The 20,124-nt window shown below is 41.2% G+C and overlaps 1 protein-coding gene across 6 annotated transcripts in view; it reads right to left on the bottom strand.

The window, feature by feature from the left end:
- Positions 1-20,124, bottom strand: part of SLC20A2 (solute carrier family 20 member 2) — a 106,209-nt gene that overhangs the window by 39,932 nt on the left and 46,153 nt on the right. For 5 of the 6 annotated variants that reach the window (XM_045286840.1, XM_045286843.1, XM_045286841.1 and 2 more), the window contains one exon: positions 1,246-1,799. In XM_045286840.1, coding sequence (XP_045142775.1) covers positions 1,246-1,534 — 289 coding nt within the window. In that variant the 5' untranslated portion in view covers positions 1,535-1,799. Of the gene's footprint in view, positions 1-1,245; positions 1,800-8,510; positions 8,529-20,124 lie in introns of those variants that run through there. The other variant, XM_045286844.1, reaches the window with a different exon arrangement.

The raw sequence follows: 20,124 nt of genomic DNA, 5'->3' as shown, positions 1-20,124 counted from the left end.
AGGACTCTTCCTACAAAAGGATTTATCCTGTGGAAAGCAGGTGGTAGAATTCCTCTCTAACCCTCTTCACCCTAACCAAATTACCCATATAGATCAGCTCTGCTGTGATGTCAGCTCTCCCTAGAGGCAAGCAGAGAAAGAGTCCTGTCAGCTGCACTTAACACATTCCTGCCTAGATTTTCTTTCATCTGGAACAAGGGCAGTGAGGGACATGTCCTAACAGTGCTTCAGGTTTGTGGCTGCCTTGGGGAAATGGAGAAATTATACTGCACAAAAAGTAAATCTGCTTATTAACTTACTTCACTTACCTCAATACCTCTCCATCTGAAACACAAAACAACCCCCCCCCCAAGAAAAAACCCCACTGCCTTCGAGTGGATGATTCCAACTCATAGTGATCCTCGTTTGAGACTATGAGTCCTTACAGAAGCAGACAACGGCTTCTTAGTCCCCAGGAGCAGCTGGTGGGTTTCAACCACCAATCTTGCAGTTACAAGTCCAACATCTGACCCAAAGTGCTACCATGGCCTTATTTTTCATTTAGGCAACTTAAGACTACACCAAGCAAAGCTCATACTATCAAAACAGATAACACATAGTTTCTGGCAGGAAAACAAAACAAATATAACAAATGGAGTACTAGACGTAGAATCAGAGAATCAAAACAAAGGCCATGAACAAAAAGATTAAAAATGCTGTAGAAGACTAGAATTTCTAGAAACATAAGCATTAATTAAGATTCATTTAGCAATTGCCCTAGTATTTAAGTTGAGAATATAAAAGTCAAAGTAATAAATACTGTTTTATAACATCCAATTTTTAAAAACATTGTATCCTAATTGATTAAAAAAAACTAAGAAAAAAATCTAAATTAATGTTATGGGAGAGTTCACAAGTAAATCTTCAAAATTATATACTTGAAACTTTTATTCCTTTACTAGCTTTCAAACCGCTGTAAAATTATATACAACTATTCTGTAAACATAATTTTCTGGCTTTTTACGAAAAATAGTCACAACCAAACCTATTTAAACAACCAAGACTGCACAAAATTCGAGAAAACCAATGATTGCTTGATGTGTAAGTACTGAAAAAAAAAAGGATCGGATTCAAATGTAGAGTAAAAATAGGAGAGTATGAAACATTAAACTGGATTTGGAAAAGGTAGAGTTTGGGATATGACAAAACTGAGAAAGTAGGTCAAAGGACAAATCTTTGTTTGGTATAAAGAATGAAGTTACTTACCAACCATTGCGCTAACTTCCCCAGCCATTAGCGTTTCTACCGTTTTGTTGTATAGGTTCACATCAATGATACCCTTCCGAATGGTCTCTCCGACTTTGGCTCCCAATAACACTGAGCCGGTGGTTTCAAATATTGAAGCCAATATACACGCCTGTCTCAGTGACACCACGCCGGAGCCCACAGCAGTACCGAATGAATTGGCAACATCATTCGCACCAACAGAAAATGCCAAGATGAAAGCTATGATAAAACCCAAAATGACCATCCACAAATACTCATCCATGGCCATTTTGGACAGTGGGCTCTGGGGTACTTCTCTGTTGCCGAAATGATTTCAAATAAACCAAGCTTGAGGTTATAAACTCCGTAAGGTTGAGAGTTCTTGTAAACAGTGAATTTGCTCTGGAAAGTACTGGGCAATGTTAGAGCCCGAACAAACTGCTAACTGCTGGTTTTCAGACTACTGTCAGTACAGTTCATTTGGTTGTGTTCAGTCAGCGGTAAAGTACATTCCATATTTTTCTCCCAATCTAGGAAAGCTGTGTTGTCTCCTCCTGGGGAAAAAAAGAGAAAAAGAAAACAAAAGCAATCAGTTACCCCAAGAAACCTGCAACAGCCTGTGGCTTTCAGAAATGAATGTTGTAAGCCTGCTGAGGGGCTCGAACTTCAGCATGTGACGATTCTGACTACTGAAAAACGCACCAAAGATTATAATTAGGTTCCCCACCCACAACAACCAAAGCGGGTTTCCGGGGTGTCAGACTTGAAGCATGCTTTATAACTAAAGACTGAGAGTGTCTTAGCTTGACACCTTTAAAAAATGCAATTTGAAAAAGATACTTGGTTATTATTTTTTTGAAAGGAACCATTTCCTCAATGAACTTGAGATAACGAAATGAGAAATGCAGACCAGTAACCACCAAATCCCACTGTAGGGTGTGGTGAACGATCTCCCTGCATACTCAGGGAATGAGCCACTTCACATGACGAGTACTTTGCGTGTCTGGGAGAGCCCCAGGCTCACGGACAGTGGTACGGGTGCGAACTGAAGCCTTGCCAAAGGAACAGAACCAGCTGGAGACAGAAGTGTGCCTGTTCAAACGTCTCACAGGAAACGCCTTAGGCTGGCCTGGCTGACCCTCCAAGTCTGCCTTGCTCACTGACCACAGCTTCTAAACAGCTTTCCTTGCTCTCTTCCCACTTAACTGGCTCTTTGCTATTCCATGAAAACTCTAAGCCACTCTAGCCACAGGGCCTTTGTACCTGATAATCTCTCTGGCTGGGAAAAATCTTCCCCTGGACAGCTGCACAGATTGCTCCTCACGCCAATTAGGTCTCTGCTCAAATGTCACCATGGGAGAGGCCTTCCCGTCCTAACGAAAATAGCAGCCTGCTACCCCAAGCCTCTCACCCTGTCTTTTTTCACTTACCACCTGATCTTTTCATTCATTCATTCCTTCACCACGCACTCATTATTGTCTCCTGTTGCTGGAATGTAGGGACTTTGTTCCACTCACTGCTGGCTCTATCTCCAATACCTAGAATAGTGCCTGGCATGTGGTACACCCCGAATAAATAGGCTGAATAAGTGGATAAAGGGGCTGTTTAAAACAGATGAGAGAAAAACATTGCTTCTTTCTCTTTCAAGGAAGAACAAGAGGAGATAGCACACAAAATTAATTCTTCTGCACAGTGAAAAGATCATACAAAGTTTCAGAACTATAGTATTATTATAGAAGGTATCAAATGGGTAGTTTCTTTGAAAGGCAGTAGACATGTAAAATGGTGCTCAGGACAACGTGGCTCCTAAGGGATATTTACTGAATTGAACTGAATAAATTAGGTTCAAATCCCATGTTGCATACAACAAACCACTATGAGGAAAATGTTCACGCTGAATGGAATTAAAAGATAATGGAATTTTCCCATAAGCCTTTTGAAGCATTCTTGAATAACACTTTGAGCTGTGTTTTTTACTGCCAGTAAGTCAATTCTGACTCACAGTGACCCCACTGAACAGGGTAAAACTGCCTCTGTGGGTTTCCAATAAGGTAATATAGGAGTAGAAAGCCTTGCCTTTCTCCCTTGGAGTGGCTGATGGTTTTGAACTGTGGACCTTGTGGTTAGGAGCCCATCATGAAACAGTGGTTACATTTGAGTGAATAAGTCAGAAAATTTTTTTCTCCTTCTCTGTTCTAAAAATGGTATAGTGTAGTTTCTGTTTCAAATTAAAATAATAAATAACAAATCAAAAAATATATATTGAGCACCATATGTATGTAATGATAAGACATACAATGAAATAGAAAACGTGCACTGATAGCTCTCCTTTCCTAAGTTTTTAGCCTGGGAAATCCTGGCAGTTCAGATGACAAGTGAGAAAAGTACAAAGACTATTCCAATGATGAAAGGCAATATTCCACTGAGAATGTATTTTATGAATACGGCGGATACATTAAGTCTATAAATGACAGAAACAGGAATGTTGCTGGTGGTGGCGTACTCAATTAACAGACTTTTGCAGAAAGGCATTAGGGTAGGTGGGATCCTGCTTTGGAATACAAGACCTAAGACTGTCCAGGTCCAAGCAAAATGATGCAGGGGCAATCAGCCTCCTCCCGCCATTCACCACCTCTCCCAGCCTCGCAGCCCAATCACCTCCACTGTGGACTAGTCCCAGCCTCTGTAAGTCAACCTCCTTGCTACTGTACTTGCTCGTGGCTCACACAGATTTTTTTTCTATTTCTTTTTTTAAAATCATTTTATTAGGGGCTCATACAACTCTTATCACAATCCATACATACATCAACTGTGTAAAGCACATTTGTACATTCATTGCCCTCATCATTCTCAAAACATTTCCTCTCCACTTAAGCCCCCGGCATTAGGTCCTCAATTTTCCCCTCCCTCCCCGCTCCCCCCTCCCTCATGAGCCCTTGATAATTTATAAATTGTTATTTTGTCATATCTTGCCCTGTCCGACGTCTCCCTTCACCCACTTTTCGGTTGTCTGTCCCCCAGGGAGGAGGTCACATATAATTCCTTGTAATCAGTTCCCTCTTTCCAACCCATTCTCCCTCTACCCTCCAAATATCACCACTGACACCACTGGTCCTGTAGGGATCATCCGCCCTGGATTCCCTGTATTTCCAGTTCCTATCTGTACCAGTGTACATGCTCTGGGCTAGCCAGACTTGCAAGGTAGAATTCATATCATGATAGTAGGAGTGGGGAGGAAACATTTAGGAACTAGAGGAAAGTTGTATTTTTCATCGTTGCTACATCGCCCCGACTGGCTCGTCTCCTCCCCGAGACCCCTCTGCAAGGGGGTCTCCAGGGCTCACAGAGATTTTGCACCTGAGGTTTTGTGGCCTCCACGCTGGTCAAACTCCCCCTCCAGCACACAAGGCAGAGAGTCAGGATTTGGCACCTCCACACAGAAGACCCTGTCTGTCTGAAGTGTTGCTGATACTTCTCAAACCCAAGCACCTCACACCCCCACTCTAAAAACACAAAACCTACATTCCTGGAGCCAGGGTTCTCTCTCAAATTCTGACACTTTGGGGTAGAAAAAAAGCAAAGTACAGCTATCTCTTTAGGTAAAATCTGATGACTGGCTACATATTTTAGGGTGAATCTGACTGCTCTGCTGAGACACGCAAATTACTAGTTTTCCTTGATAATACCTACATAAAGGGGACTAGATTCTAATGTTCAGGATGTGAATCTTGTCCTAAGGAGTTTCTATTACACTTATCTTGATGTACTGCCTCCAGTCGATTCTGACACACGGTGACCCTCCAGGACAGTAAGTACAGAGCTGCCGCTGTGGGTCTTGTTTCCGAGACCATAGCTCTTTACAGGAGAAGCCTCGCCTTTCTCCTGCTGTGCTGGCGGGTAGTTCCGAACTGCTGACATTGTGGTGAGTAGCCTAGTGCGTCACCATTAAGCAATAATTTTGATGAGCTCAAGAAAAACATTTACTTTAAGCTCCTCATTAAAAAACATTTTAAATTAATAGCATATTCATGGCAGAAAAGAGGGAGGCTCATATTTCACACAAGTGATCAACCCGGTACTAAGGCAGCCCTGAATCAAGCCCTGGGCGTCCTACGGCACAGTGCTGTGCGAGCACAGTGGCCTGGAAAGAGCCAGAGGACACTGAGTCAGAAGTGAAGCAGCAAGGAAGGATGGAGGGGGAGGAGAGAGAGGAAGGAGGAAGGAACGAATGAGAAGAAAGTGGGTCAGAAGGAAAGGAAGACAGTCTAAACTGATGTTAGACCAGGTTTGGGCACAGGGCTACAAGGGCAGAGGAGAGAGCAGGAAGAAGGCAGGTTCGCTCCTGGGAACAAAGAGCAGGAATCTAAAGCCCGATCAATAAGAGGTCAGGCCTCCCAGTGAGCAGGCAGCAGGGTTAAGCCCAGTGTGGACAGAGAACGGTTAAATGCTGCCCGTGCCATGCGCCTGCACTTCTCTTTCCCTCTGCTGTTAAAAGGGCCAAGAGCACCAAAGCTGCATCCAGAAGCCATCCCTGTCCTGCCGTGGCTGACTGAGTACAGAGCCCTGCAGAGTTATTTAAGAAAATGCTTTTCAAGAAGAAAGAATGCTTCTCTTCCTCGAAGGAAAGAGAAAGGTTAGACTCAGATGCAATAAAGCCAACCAATCAAGCAAGGTTCAGGGACAGACAGGTCATTACCTCATATTTAAATGATGGCATCAAGAAGCACGGAAACATGACTGATCCATTAGAGGAGCCTGGGAGGCAGAGTGGTTATGAGTTGGACTATGATCTGCAAGGTCAGCAGTTCGAAACCACCAGCCACTCCACAGGAGAAAGACTGGGCTTCCTACTCCCATGAAGAGTTACAGCCTTGAAAATCCACAGCAGCAGTTCTATAAGGTTGCCATGAGTCGGCATTGACTCTGTGGCAAAGTGGTGAGTGAATTACAGGAGCCAGTTGACTTTGCACTGTGGCCCCATAGGGCAGAAAAGGGACTCAGGCCCAGCCCTGTGTGGCCAGAGATGAGAGAAAAAGGCCTGGTGCTCAAACTACTGACTTCTTTTCAGCTAAGGGATCCGGGGCTTTGGTAGAAAAAAAAACCGGGCTTCCTATGGGAAGTCTTCAACATTGCTCATAATGGTTCCAAAAGGTGGGAACCCATGAAGGAGCCTTCTTTTTGAAGAAAGTTCAGCTGAAAAACAGTCCAGCTGAAAATCGCTTGCACAGGAAGCTTGATTCAAAGGCACTTTAAACCTGGACTTGTGGGTACTTGTCTATACCAAAGGCTTCATGCTTCATGTCATTCACGTAAAGAAAGTTTGAGTAGAGCAAGCTATAATAAAAAGGTCACCTTGGTCTGCAACTCCACTACCTACTTTGAAAAACAGTTCCATAATGCTGCCTCCTATACGTATCTGAAGAAATGGTCTACACAGTTGTATGCTAGGACACAAGAAGCAGGGGTAAGCAAGCACCCAGCTGTGGTTCGAACCTCCCAGCCTCTGCATGGGAGAAAGATGTGGTGGACAGCTTTCCTAAGATTTACAGCCTAGGACATCATCTGGGCAGGTCTACTGTCTTACAGGGCCACGAGCAGTTGAAAGGGACTCGATGGCAGTGGGCTTGTTTTGTCTTAAGCTATAGTGCCGAACAGGGTTTGGCAGAGCTTTCAGACTACGATGAACTAAGCCGCAAGGCCTGGTGATCTACTTCCAAAAATAGGCTAATGACAACTTCACAGATCACAACAGTCTGACGTACAACGGATTGCGGGGATGGCATAGGGCAGGGCATCAGGTCATTCTGCTGCGCACAGGGAGGTCTCGGAGTCAGAGGGCACCTCCATGGCCGCTAACAACCAGAGCAAACAAAAGAGTATCACTTTTATTTCATATAGGAAAGCATACTTTTTGTAAACTTGCCATGCTGGGTCGGAACAGGCAATCCCAGGACTCTGCTTTGAACAAGGAAGGGGCAGAGTAAGTCAGGGTTTTATTTATGACATCAATCTCAAAAGTCCACAAAAATAAGCACAGAGGAACAAAGATATTGATTGCTCTGTCATTTATTAGGATTGTGACACAGAGGAAGCAATGTAAAGGTCTTCCAGACTGGAAAAGTAAATATTGGCATCTTCTAAAAATACAAGGGAGTCGCTAAAATAGTGCAAAAAACGGAGCTTTCAAAGACCCTGGGACATAGTAATGCAAAGTGAAAAATCACCCTGCAAAAATGGAATGTGTCTGAAAATAAGCCTATAGGGCTTCACGGCAGCTCTCTTTAGGGCTGCTTTGTAGACTTTGTTATTATCCAAAATTACCCACAATGAGCACAATTAGTTTAATCAATGGAAACCGTCTCAAACCCTTACAAACGGAAAGACATTCTTTAAAACTTGAGGATGTACAATGAAAATATGCTGAGTTTTCTCTAATAAGAACTTGCAGTGAATCTATATTCTGAGCCGGGGCCCTTCAGGAAATTCTTTCTTCAGGCTTATCATTTATAGTCCCAAAGGTGGCACACATCTTAAGCTCCTTTTATTTAGCTTCCCTTGGCTTTTCCGTCTTAAGAATATACCTTTGTTCTGGCATCTGAGCACTTGGTGAATAGATCTATGCATGTTTTGAGAGGTTTCTATGATATAAGTCTATCCCGAGGAGCCTTGGTGGCCTAGTGGGTTACACATTGGGTAGAACTACAAGGTCTGCAATTCAAAACCACCAGCTGCTCCTCAGGTGAAAGATGAGGCTTTCTCCACCCCTAGAGTGCTACAGTCCCAGAATCCCATGGGGGTCGTTCCAATGTGTCCTGCAGGATTGCTAGGAGTAAGAGTCATAGAGTTGGAAGGGACTTTAGAAGTCATTTAGTGCAGTTTTGGTAACTTAAATGAATGGTTGACTGTAGAAATGAAGTGAATTGTTTTCCTGTAAGTATAGTTTAGATCAGTGATTCTCAACCTTCCTAATCCCGCAACCCTTTAATAGAGTTCTTCATGTTGTAGTGACCCCCCCCCCCAACCATAAAATTATTTTCATTGCTACTTCATAACTACAATTTTGCTACTGTTATGAATTGGGGGACTCCTGTGAAAGGGTCATTCGACAACCCCCCCAAGGGGGTCGCAACCCACAGGTTGAGAACCACTGGTCTAGATGATGTCACCAAAGTGCATCATCGAGCTGTTATTAGTCAATACTACAATGCTAAGAGGGACTACAATGAAGACTACCTAACTAGCAGAAGTTTCAGGATGACACTCACCTGGCTGTCAAAATCTTTTTCTGGCTGAGATCCTTGTGGTCCTAGCTATGCCTGGGTATGGAGAGCAAGATAATGGGAAACCATGAGGGCAGAATGCTAAAAAGAATATCTATCGACTTTCTTTTAAATCACATACATCAGGGTTTACCAGGACATTGTTTGCTTCATATCTTGAGATGGACTGTGCAGGCATATACACAGTCCTGCAAAACAAAAACTACAGGCACGCCTCAGAAATATCGTGGGTTTACTTCCAGACCTCTGCAATGAGGTGAGTCATGTGGGTTTCAAGTTCCTCATATGCACATACAGTTATGCTTAAACTACTCTGTAGTCTATCAGGTATTCAATAGCATTGTGAAAGATTTGAAGTATTGTGAGAATTATCAAAATGTGACCAAGAGAAATTAGGTGAGCGCAAGTTGATGGAAACATGGCTGGATGCAAGGCTTGCCACAAATGTTCGATGCGTACAAAAGGCAGTAGTATCTCGTGAAGTACAATGCAGTGCAATGAAACAGGGATGCCTGAATTAAGACAGCCACAGAGCCTTCATCCTTACAAATCTTCAGCTCAGATGACACTACCTGGTAGACTCCATGCTCTGCTCAACTCTGTGATTCTACATCAGGCTGTAACCACAGGCTCAGGAAGATACTGATTAGCCTGCAACTGTAACCCACAGCATTGTCCTGGCAGGGGAGTGGAAATGTCTGGCCCTTTCTGGAACAGTGAAATGAAGTGATTCTGTGAATCAATGGAACGTGAACAAACTTATTTGGTCCACTGATCAGTTCCCAGTTAGACTCTGCTCTTGTAATCCAGGCCTCATTCCTGCTATACTCACTATCTCTCGTCTTCTCCTCCTGGCACGTTAAGTATATTTTCTATTCAAAAAAACATAGCCTTTTCTGCTCTCTGGGAAGGCATTACATAAATAAGGTAAATAGATATTGTAATAGTTTCTTTTCTTTCTTTTTTAAGAGACAGTAAAAACAATCAAGATAAGAGTTAAAAAGTCAGGGTGACTTTTGCTGAAGGAGAGAGGATTTAGAAAGCCCTACATGACATACACGGGAGGCTTTATGGTGGTGTGGGTTACACAGTAGGTTGCTAAGTGCAAAGTCAGAAGTTCGAACCCACTGCAGGAGAAAGACGAGGCTTTCTGCTGCTTGCTGTCAAGATGGAAAGTCCTAGAAACCCACAGGGGCTGTTCTACTGGGCTTTAAAGGGTCCTCATAAGTCTGATGGCAGTGAGTTTGGTTTAGAAATTATTTTCATGGAGTCTCTGGGTGGTGCAAACAGTTAATAATGCGTGTGGCTGCTAATCGAAGTGTTGGAGGTTTGAGACCACTCTGTGGCACCTCAGAAGGCAGGTCTGGCAATCTAACTCTGAAAACCCGCTAGTGAAAATCCTAGGAGGCACAGATCTGTTCTGGCACGTATGGGGCTGCTATGGGTAGAGTTGACTTAATGGCAACTGGAAGAAGACTTATAGGAGGGGGCAAAAAGATCGATGCAGGGAGAATAAGTGTTATGTCCATAGAGATGTTCAAATGGAATGACTGTATGATGGATTAGTAAAGTTTTTACTTATTTTTTCCATTTTAATATTATAAACCAATAATTCTAAGAATAAATTATTGTAAGAGAGGCATATCGGCCATGCTTTTATCTGAGGATATAGCACAAGCCAACAGCCTTTCAATCTAATGAGAAAGACTACATCTGGATTGTGGGTGAGGCTGGAATGATAACTGAATGGGCTGTTATACACTCATAGGAGCTCCCTTGGAAAACGTAGAATTCCCTACAAAGGAGATTTTTAAAATAACTAATGATCGAGCTGGAATGTTTAAGGTACAATTCCTAGAACAAGGGACACTAAGAGCTGAGTTGTATCTAAGAGGGCTGCAAAAAGTCCCTAGACAAATTCTACTTTTTAAAATTCCATTTTTTCCTCACAAACTTTTTGAAACCCCCGCATGTGTTTATGCCTACCCTAAGAAAGGAATAGCTTCTAAATACTTTCTGTTTCTTAGAGGCACTGTATATGGATTCTCCCAGACATTCTAGGTGTATTTTTACTTTGCCCATAACCAAATTAGATTAATTTTCTTGAGCAAATAATCACCTAAGAAGTGGACCTTTTAGAAATGGTCAACCTTACATGACTTGTGTTCTGTGCCCTGAAGTATTAGCTGACTGGCTATGACCCAAGAGTTATATTGGGCAAATACTTTCCCTTCAGCCACAGTTTAAAAGGGCACCATGTATGTAAATAGATATCTTCGTTCTTACACATCTATTTGCCAATTTTGTTCTCATTATTGTAGAAAGCTCAATAAAAATGTGAATGGTATTTATAGAAGTTTGACCTTTGATTATTAAGGCATATTCTTTTCATGAATGCAACATTCACATAAATAAGAACCTTTGGTTGAGGAAGATGATTATCTTAACTATTTTCCATGTTCAATTTACAGCCCCAAACTTCTTATTCTCATTCCACAGATTCTTAAGCAATTGTTCTTAGGCAGTAGAAAAAGCAAGGGAGGGCACATAATGATTAAATTATTAAATTGAGTCAACTTCTTCCTCTTTGCTATGCAAGAAAGTCTGTTTCTCTAAAACATCCCATTAGAAGTCAGAAGACCTGACTTTACCACCAACTAGCTAAATCTGCAGCCTTACCAATTCTCCCCACTACCAAATAACCCAATTAAAAAATGGACAGAGAACAAAAACAGACACTTCACCAAAGACATTCAGACTGCCAAAAAGCACATGAAGAACTATGTAAGTATCAGTCACTGACATCATTTGTGGTAAAGCATGGGGCAGACCTGGACAGGATGGACTGACCCAGCAGCTACAATGCTGGGCTTGAACACAGCCATGGTGAGGCACAGGGCCAGGCAGGGTTTCTTTCTGTTGTGCACAGGGTCACTCTGAGTCGGAGCCAACGCCATGACACCAAACAATGACCATCATCCACTGCTATTGATTGAGTTGATACTGATTAAGAGCGACCCAACAGGGCAGAGCAGAGCAGTCCTCCAGGTTATCTTGAGGCTGTAAGATTTCATGGTTTACAGTGGATATATATATATCGTGAATAGATGTGACGGCAGTGGGTAATATTTTGGGGAGCAGCAAACCTCATCCTTCTTCCTTACAGCAGCAGCTGGTGGGTTTGAGGTTTGAACTGCTGGCCTTTAGGATAGCAGCCCAACATGTAACCAACTACTTACTCCACATTAGCCATTGGATAGATGCACATCAAAACAAAGAGATATCACCCCACTCCCAGTATTAACAACAACAACAACATCACAAAGCCAGAAAACAACAAATATTGGTGAGGATGGAGAGAGAGTGGAACTCGTAGACACTGCTGCTGGGGCTGTAAAATGGTGCAACCATTGTGGAAAATGGTACGGCACTTCCTCAAAGAATTGGAAATAGGAATACCATGTGCCCCAGCAATCCCTTTACTTGGTATCTATCCTAAAGAAGTAAGAGCAATGGCACACATGGATAATATGCACCTATCTATTCATCACAGCACTAGCCACAATAGCAAAACAGGGAAAGCACCCTAAATCCCCATCAATGGGAGAATGAACAAACAGATGCCGGTACAAGCACACATGGAATACTACGCAATATTAAACAATAGGACAATCACTGAATGAGCCCACTAGTGTAAATAGTCAAGAAAAGGTTTGCACATGAAAACAAACAGGAGTCAGACAGGAAGGTAGGCTAAGTCAGTGGTTCATATTCATTTGGGTGTGGAGGAGGGTAATATACAACAAGAGGCAGGTTGGCAAAACTGCAGGCAGGTGAAGACACTGGGAGGAGTGTGAGTTAAAGGCAACAGAGGCCAATTCTCTTATACACACAATCCTGCAATAATAACATGGGTAGATACCCAGGCGGGTCAGGTGTAGGAGAGAGTGACGTAGACCCGCAAATCTCTAAAGGTTTGAAGGAGGATCTTTGTAGATGGGTATTTTCTTGGCATGGATGTGGCGAGGCAGACAGGAAGCAGTTATGAAAACTTCTTAGGGATAACCAACCACCATGAGGGAATGAGTCACTGGGCTGGAGGCTCAGGATCATAGTCCTGAGGGTCATCAAGGTCATTTGGCCCAGCAGTCCATACTAAGAATGTTCTAAATCCTACTTTGATGAGTAGTGACTTTTAAGTCGCCTTAAAAGTTCATGAGCAGTCACCTAAGGTGCAAATATTGGCCTCTCTTTGTCAGGAGATAAGAAGAGTGACAAAAATCGAAATCAAATGAGCAATGGATTAATGAACCATGAGAATATCAGTTTCCACAACCCCGAGACCAGAAGAACTAGATGGTACCTGACTACCACTTCCAATTACTCTGAAAGGGATCAGTTCAGAAGGTCATGAATAGGATGTGAAAGGAATAAACAGGGGAAATAAACTCTAAAAATCACAAAAGAGACCAAGAATACTGGTCCTATAAAGACTGGTGGCACTTCAGATTCTGGCCCTGTTAGTCACCCACTGCAGGTTTGGAGCTGAACTCACCCTTGTGGCTCAGTTTTCAGCCAAACAATAGGTTTAAGAGGGGGAAAGTGTATGTCAGAGATGTATCCTCTCATTCACCATATTTAACCAGGATGGACACTGAGCAAATAATCTGAGAAACTGAACAATATGAAGAAGACTGGCTCCAGGACTGGTGGAAGCCTCGTTTAGAATCTGTGATGTGTAGATGACATACACCTGCGTGTTGAAAGTCAAGAGGACTTGAAGCACTTACTGAGGAAGGTCAAAGACAGCAAACCTTTAGCATGGATTACAACTTAACATAAAGAAAATAAAAGTACTCACAACTGGACCAAGAGACAACATCATGATAAATGGAGAAAAGGCTGACGTTGTCAAGGGCTTCATTTTATTTGGAACCACACTCAATGTTCATGGAGGCAGCAGTCAAGAAATCAAATGATGTATCGCACCAGGCAAATCTATGGTACAAGATCTATGTGAAGTGTTAAAAGCTGCTTTTCTCCCATAGAGCAACTGGTTTCAGACTGCTGACCTTGCAGCTCGCAACCCAACACAAAACCACTATGCCATGGTGCTCCTCCTTGACCCCTGTTCCCCAGTAATTAATTACTGGAAAATTTCTGTCACTATGCATTTGCCTATTCTAGATAGGCATGAACGTAAGTGGGATCATATAGATTTTTTGCTTTTATGTATGCCTTATTTTACTTAGCATTTATAAGGTTCACCCATGCTCTATCATGTGTTCACACTTCATTCCTTTGTATGTCTACACCTCCACATTTTGGTTATCCATTCATTTGTTGATCAGCATGTAGGTTGTGTCCACCTTTTGACTATTATGAATATAAAGTGGCAATGAACATTAGTGCAACGTGTTAAAGAGCAAAGATGTCATTTTGAGGATTAAGGTGCACCTGACCTAAGCCTCAGTATTTTCAGTGAATAAGGAAGACCAGAGAAGAACTGACGCATTTGAATTGTGGAACTGGCAAAGAATACGGAAAGTACCGTAGACGGCCAGAACAAACAGATAGGCCTTGGACGAAGTACAGCCAGGATGCTCCTGAGAAATGAGGGTGGCAAGCCTTTATCTCGAGTACTTTGGATAAGTTATCAGGACAGACCAGTGTCTAGAGAAGGATATCATGCTTGATAAAACAGAGGGTCAGTAAAAAAGAGGACCCTCAATGAGATGGACTGACACAGTGGCTACAACAATGAGCTGATGCATATCAACAATTGTGAGGATGGCGTAGGACTGGCGGTGCTTTATTCCAGCGTACATTCAGGTGCTATGCGTTGGAGCCTACTCCAGGGTACCAAACAATTACATAAAGACAAAAACCACACTAGTGAGGTATGCACACCTTACCATAATCAACCATTTGTGATCAAGGGGTAGCACTGCCTAAAGACAATGTTAGAGGGGTTAAGAGGAAGGAGGCATAGGGGTTTGAGATGCATTGAGGGGACTGCAGTGAGTGTGATGAGCAAATGCATATGAATTGGTAAGTTTTAAGCTGATGATCTGTAAACCTTCACCCAAATTCATAATACAAAGTAAAAAAAAAAAGTCTATAAAAGCATTTTTTTAAAAAAGAATTTTTGGGATTACCTAATTCTGAGAATGCTCCTTAATTGCTTATGCAGAACCAAGATTTATTTTCTTGGGCAAGTTACTAGCTCCCTTTGCCTTTGTTTTGCTTTAGAAAACTTGGAGCCCAGGAAGATGCTTTCATGTAAACTCAAGCAGCTTTATTATAATAATCAGAAGGCAAACAGAGATAGGTGGCTACTTAGGGATATTCTAAACAGAGTAAAAGAAAGAGAAATAAAAAAAATTAAAAAAAAGAAAGAGAAATATGTAATAAATCTTCTTTTATCAGCACCTGCTTAATTACCGTGTGTGTGTGTGTGTGTGTGTGTGTGTGTGTGTGTGTGTGTAAATTACTGTCTCATGTCTCGTCCTTTCCACCTGAAGAACTTCTTTTAGAACTTCTTTTTAAAAATCTAAGAGGAGATTATCTGGCTTTTGTTCTTTTTAAACAATTTTCCTGGGAATGTTTTTTTTAATTTTGCCTTCATTTAAAAAAAATTGCTTTTCTGGTTATCAAGTTCTTTCAGCACTTTGATGCATTATTCCATTGCCCTCTCTGGCCTTCGCTGTTTTCGATGAGAAGAGAGTTGTTAATTTTACTGAAGTTCTTCTATACCACCCTCTCTTCCTATTTCAAGATTTTCTCTATTTGGCATTTAACATTTTGATTATGACTGAAGACGGATCTCTGTGTTTAGCCTGCTTGGAGTTTCCTGGATATATACATTTGTATTTTTCAATAAATGTCTTAAGGTTTTAGAATTATTTTTCTGAATACCTTTGTGTCCTCTTCTCTCTTTTCACTCTGCATTGCCATCACACACTTATTTGTGCGCTAAATGGTGACCCACTTTTGTCTGAGGCTCTGTTCATTTCCATCCATTCTTGTTTCTTTCTGTTCTGTAAAGTATCTAGTCACAGTCTATCTTTAAGTTCCCTGATTCTTTCTTCTGCCAACTCAAATTACTGCTGTGACCCACCAATGAAAATTTGGTTATTGTATTTGGTTTTTTTTTTAAAGTAATTTCTATCTCTTTACTGATACTCTCTAGTTGATGAATCATTGAGACTACAAATTCCTTTATTTCTTTAAATATAATTTCATTTAGCCTTTGAACATATTTATAATAGCTACTTCTTTGAAGTCTTTGTCTAGTAAGTCAAATACTTGGGCCTCTTCAAAGGCAGTTCCTATTATCTTTTTTCCCTCTAGGCAAATGTCACACTTATCTATTCCTTTGCATATATCATAACTCACTATTGAAAACTTGACATTTTAGATAACATATTATATTAACTCTGGCTATTGATCACTTCATTTCTAGGCTTACTACTGTTCTTTGCCTGGTCACCTGTTTACTTTGTTGAACTAGTTAATCAGTTTATTTTTCCTGCAACCTATGTCGCTGCTCAGATAATTTTCTCGTTTTTATATTTTAGCCTGGCTACCTAGGGCTCTCCCTTGGACAGCATAAGTCACTTATTGGTCAAAGGTTATATACTTAAGCCTCTTTAGCCACCCTTTCCAACTGGCTGTGTGGTTAGAGGCTGCTTTCACAGTGCAGGGAGTATGGAATGGTAGGAGGGCCTAATAGCAAATGGCAGCAGAAAGGAAATCTTGGGGGTCACGGGTCTTTGCTAGAATGGTCCAGTACCCTGCATGTGGTAGTCCTAAAAATCAACTCGTGTTAAAATGTACAGAAATGCACAGCCAGAAAAAGCAAATACTACTATATATACACTATCAATAATGAAAGAGAAACTGTTATTGTTTAAAGTGACCAAGATTTGCCTGAAAACACAAAGCAAAACTTTTATCCCTGTACTGTTCTTAAATAAATGAATCCAATTTGATCACCTGAGTTCTTAGAAATTCACTACTTAATCTTTAATAGGGACATAGAAAACACAATCTTTCTTATACTAGTGCTTCCTGAAGCTCATTCTTTTTCAGAACACAATAAAGATCACACTCCGCCACCTCCATAATAGTTACTGTGAACATGCCGGATTTTTATAGATGATCAAGAGAAGTTTCCTTTTGCACAGCCTTTGAGTCACTTTTCTTCCAGTATAAACTGTGGATTTATTTCACTGCTACCGAGAAGTGTCACAAGTTGAAGCCACCATGGCTTCACAATGAAGCAAAGATCAAAGAAGCACAGAAAGAGGTGCACAGGCAGGCATTCCACCCCTCAGTCCCCTGGGGCACGCTGCCCATCATGGAGGCACACAGTGAGGGAACGGTCCAGCTGTTCTCTCTTCCCTGCTCTGGCTGCCACTTTAACAGCACGGCCAGGTAAACCAATCGTCCTTTCTTTTTTAAAGTCCCTTGAGCTCATCCATAACTCTCTCGTTATCTTATGTTAATACCTGCTTACCATTATTTTTCATTCCCAGAGAAAGGCCAAAACAGGAAGAAAAAAAAAAGTAGTACAAATGAATAGATAGAAGCAATAAAGAAAATATTCAATCTAAATCTTTAAAATATTGCGGGGAGAGGGGGCAGTTGGGGAGTCATCTTCTCTCTTGACAGCCACCTACCAGTTTCCTTTTCTAACTTAAAGTCTATGAAACCAAAAACCCAATGCCGTTGAGTTGATTCTGACTATGGAGGTGACCCGCAGGATGGAGAACGGCCCACACAGTTTCCAAGGCTATATGCACATCTTTTTTCAAACAATCACATCTTCCTTCTCGGGAGTAGTCCATGGATTTAAACTGCTGATCTTTCAGTTCACAGCTGAGAGTTTCACTGCTGGGCTCCTTAATTTAGTCTATAAAATCCAGACCAAACACTGATGCTGAGTCACAATTCTGACTCAGAGAGACCCTATACAGGGGTTTGGAGACAGTAAACCTCACAGGAGCAGAGAAAGTTATCTTCCTCTTGGGGAGTGGCTGACTGGCTGGCACCGCCAACTTTGCAATTAGCCCAATGCCTAACCCACAGTGCCACCAGGGCTCTGAAACACCGGACCAACAGGGTTCCTTTGAAATCTCGTAAGACGTTTGCTTCATCCCTTTGAGAGAAGGCAAAAAGATGTTTTCCTTCTTTCTTTGAGGCATTCAACTTGCTAAGAATTTTACTAACCAAAAACTAATCTCCTGTTTCTTCCACCTTGATGTAGCATTTACTCCATTCGTGCTCACACGATGTGTAGGAGAGCTATGTGACTCAATGCAATTGAGACTGCTTGGCAGATAGGGCATGCTGGTGTGGCTACCACGAGTGTCAGTGGGATCAGACTCATCCCTTGGATCTAGGAATATTTGGGCCTTTCCCTCCCACCCCCGAGAAGATGAAGAGAAGCTCATGTGGGGCAGGTCTTCAACTGCACAAGAAGTCAATAATGAATGACATGATTATTCCCATCATAGAGCTGCAGGGGAAAAAAAGACAAGGTAAAAAAGAAAGGAGGGGATAAACATAGATGAGTACTTCTTTTAAGGATGAAGAATGAATGCTAGGAAGGAAACTTGAAAAACCAGCTCTCTGAGTATTCCAGGAAACAATCTTCTATGAGTAACAAAAGATTTCAAACCAAAGGGGAGGCCAAATTTAAGAGTACATGATACTAGATTCCTTTGGTTTCTCAAAGCACTGTGTTTTAAATTAAGACTATGGTTTTAGTTCTTTAGAAAGTGGACTCAATTCTGTCTCAATTCAAAGGTCTGCGTCCAAAGTAAACTTGGCTAATAGATTCCACTTCACCTTAGCCTAGGTTCAGGTACACACTTCAAGGAGACCTTTTAATTAACCACTGAAAGTACTTACCGTTGACGTGTTCCATATAACACGGTTAATAGGGAGACCTACTGTTTTTCCTCAGGATTTTCTCAAAGCAACTGCTACCAATATTAAAACAATTACCTGGGATGACCATCTAGTGAAGTGCACAAGGACATCCTAAGAGCATTTGGCAAAAATAATGGAGGAAGCCAGTACTCTCTCAAAGTGCTACCATTTTTAGTAAACACTAGTGAGATAGACTTTGATACTACAAAGATAAGTGCTTTGGAAATTCTAGCTAAGTGACTGATTGTCTCTGTCATCACTCATCATCAACACTTGAAATACTATCTGAGGTTCATGACTGTATATGATCCCACCATTTGCTACTATTCTAGATCTTGACTATGGTTCTTTGCAAAATTTAAATGCAAAACTGTAAGCATTTATTATTGTTTTTTCAAAAAATTCACTAGTTCCCTCAAAAATTCCTTAGTTCTGTTCAAAAGATGATTGAATCTGGGATGGTAGTCAATTTGAGATCATAGCAGAGTTCATTTACGATCTAAAGACTAATAAAAGCAAATTCTTACAGAATATTTTTTATTATGGAAGATTTTACAGATTTATTCTTTATCGATAACTACTACCCATCAGTTTGTGTGGACCTTGATTTCACATCTCTGCCTTAAAAAAAAATCATTTTTCCATTTTAGAAATAATATATTCTAATATGACAAAATTCAGGAAAAGCTTGTCATTAGTAATAAGTGCTTATTAAAGAAAAAATGAAAATATATATAACCAAATGAAAAAGAATCACACATAAACTTATTTTCTAGAGATAATTATTGGTTACATTTGGTGAGCAATGTACATATATCTGGGTTATAAACACATAATATTTTGTAATCTGCTGTTTTTACTCAGTATGTCAGACACCATCACTCTCAATGGCTGTATAAAGTTGTATTAAATGGCAACACTGAATTATTTAACCAGGACTTTATTGGGTTGTTTGTGTGGGTTATTTTATTGAGTTATTAAGTCAGTAACTGTGACGTCTAATAATAAACAAATGGGTTTTTTCCCCTCGTCTTTCTTCAAGGTGATAGTTCTTTGATAGAACAACATTTTTACTAACACATATGTGGACTAGCCATAAGCCTGAATTTGGAAACAAAATTAATTTTGCTCTTTAGAATGGCTCTTCAGTACTTTTTCTTTATACAATAATTCAATGATAATGCTTATATTTAAAGATTTACTCAGGGTGTTAAAAACAAGCAATCTAAATCCTTTGGATTGGTGGGACATATCTCTCATGGTGTGTAACCACCACATTCACTTAATTTCATATACTCTGTAAGTAAACACCAATGTAGAAAACAATATGATGATCCGTTCCTATCTGAGAGGCCAGCCCGTCTGCTCACACATCCACTTACACAGTGCTGAGACTGTGCAACAATATCGGAAATATATACACGCTATGGCCCAGACTAGAGAGTGAGATAAACTGCCCTCAGCCTTCTCATTTGAAGGAATTCTTTCATATTCTGCTAATAGATAATTAATAACAGCTATAAAAGTCACCGGTTTGTTTCCTCTAGTTCTTAAATGCTTCCCATCCCCCAGCCCCCACCCCCACTATCATGATCCTAATTCTCCCTTACACATTGGGCTAGACCAGAGGAGGTACACTGGTACAGATAGGAACTGGAAA

This window comes from Echinops telfairi, unplaced genomic scaffold, assembly GCF_000313985.2.
Source record: "Echinops telfairi isolate 266 unplaced genomic scaffold, ASM31398v2 ScPeMD7_9;HRSCAF=40, whole genome shotgun sequence".
Taxonomy (NCBI): Eukaryota; Metazoa; Chordata; class Mammalia; order Afrosoricida; family Tenrecidae; genus Echinops; species Echinops telfairi.
Note: the sequence above shows the minus strand (reverse complement) of the source record. Positions and strands in the feature narration are given on the sequence as shown.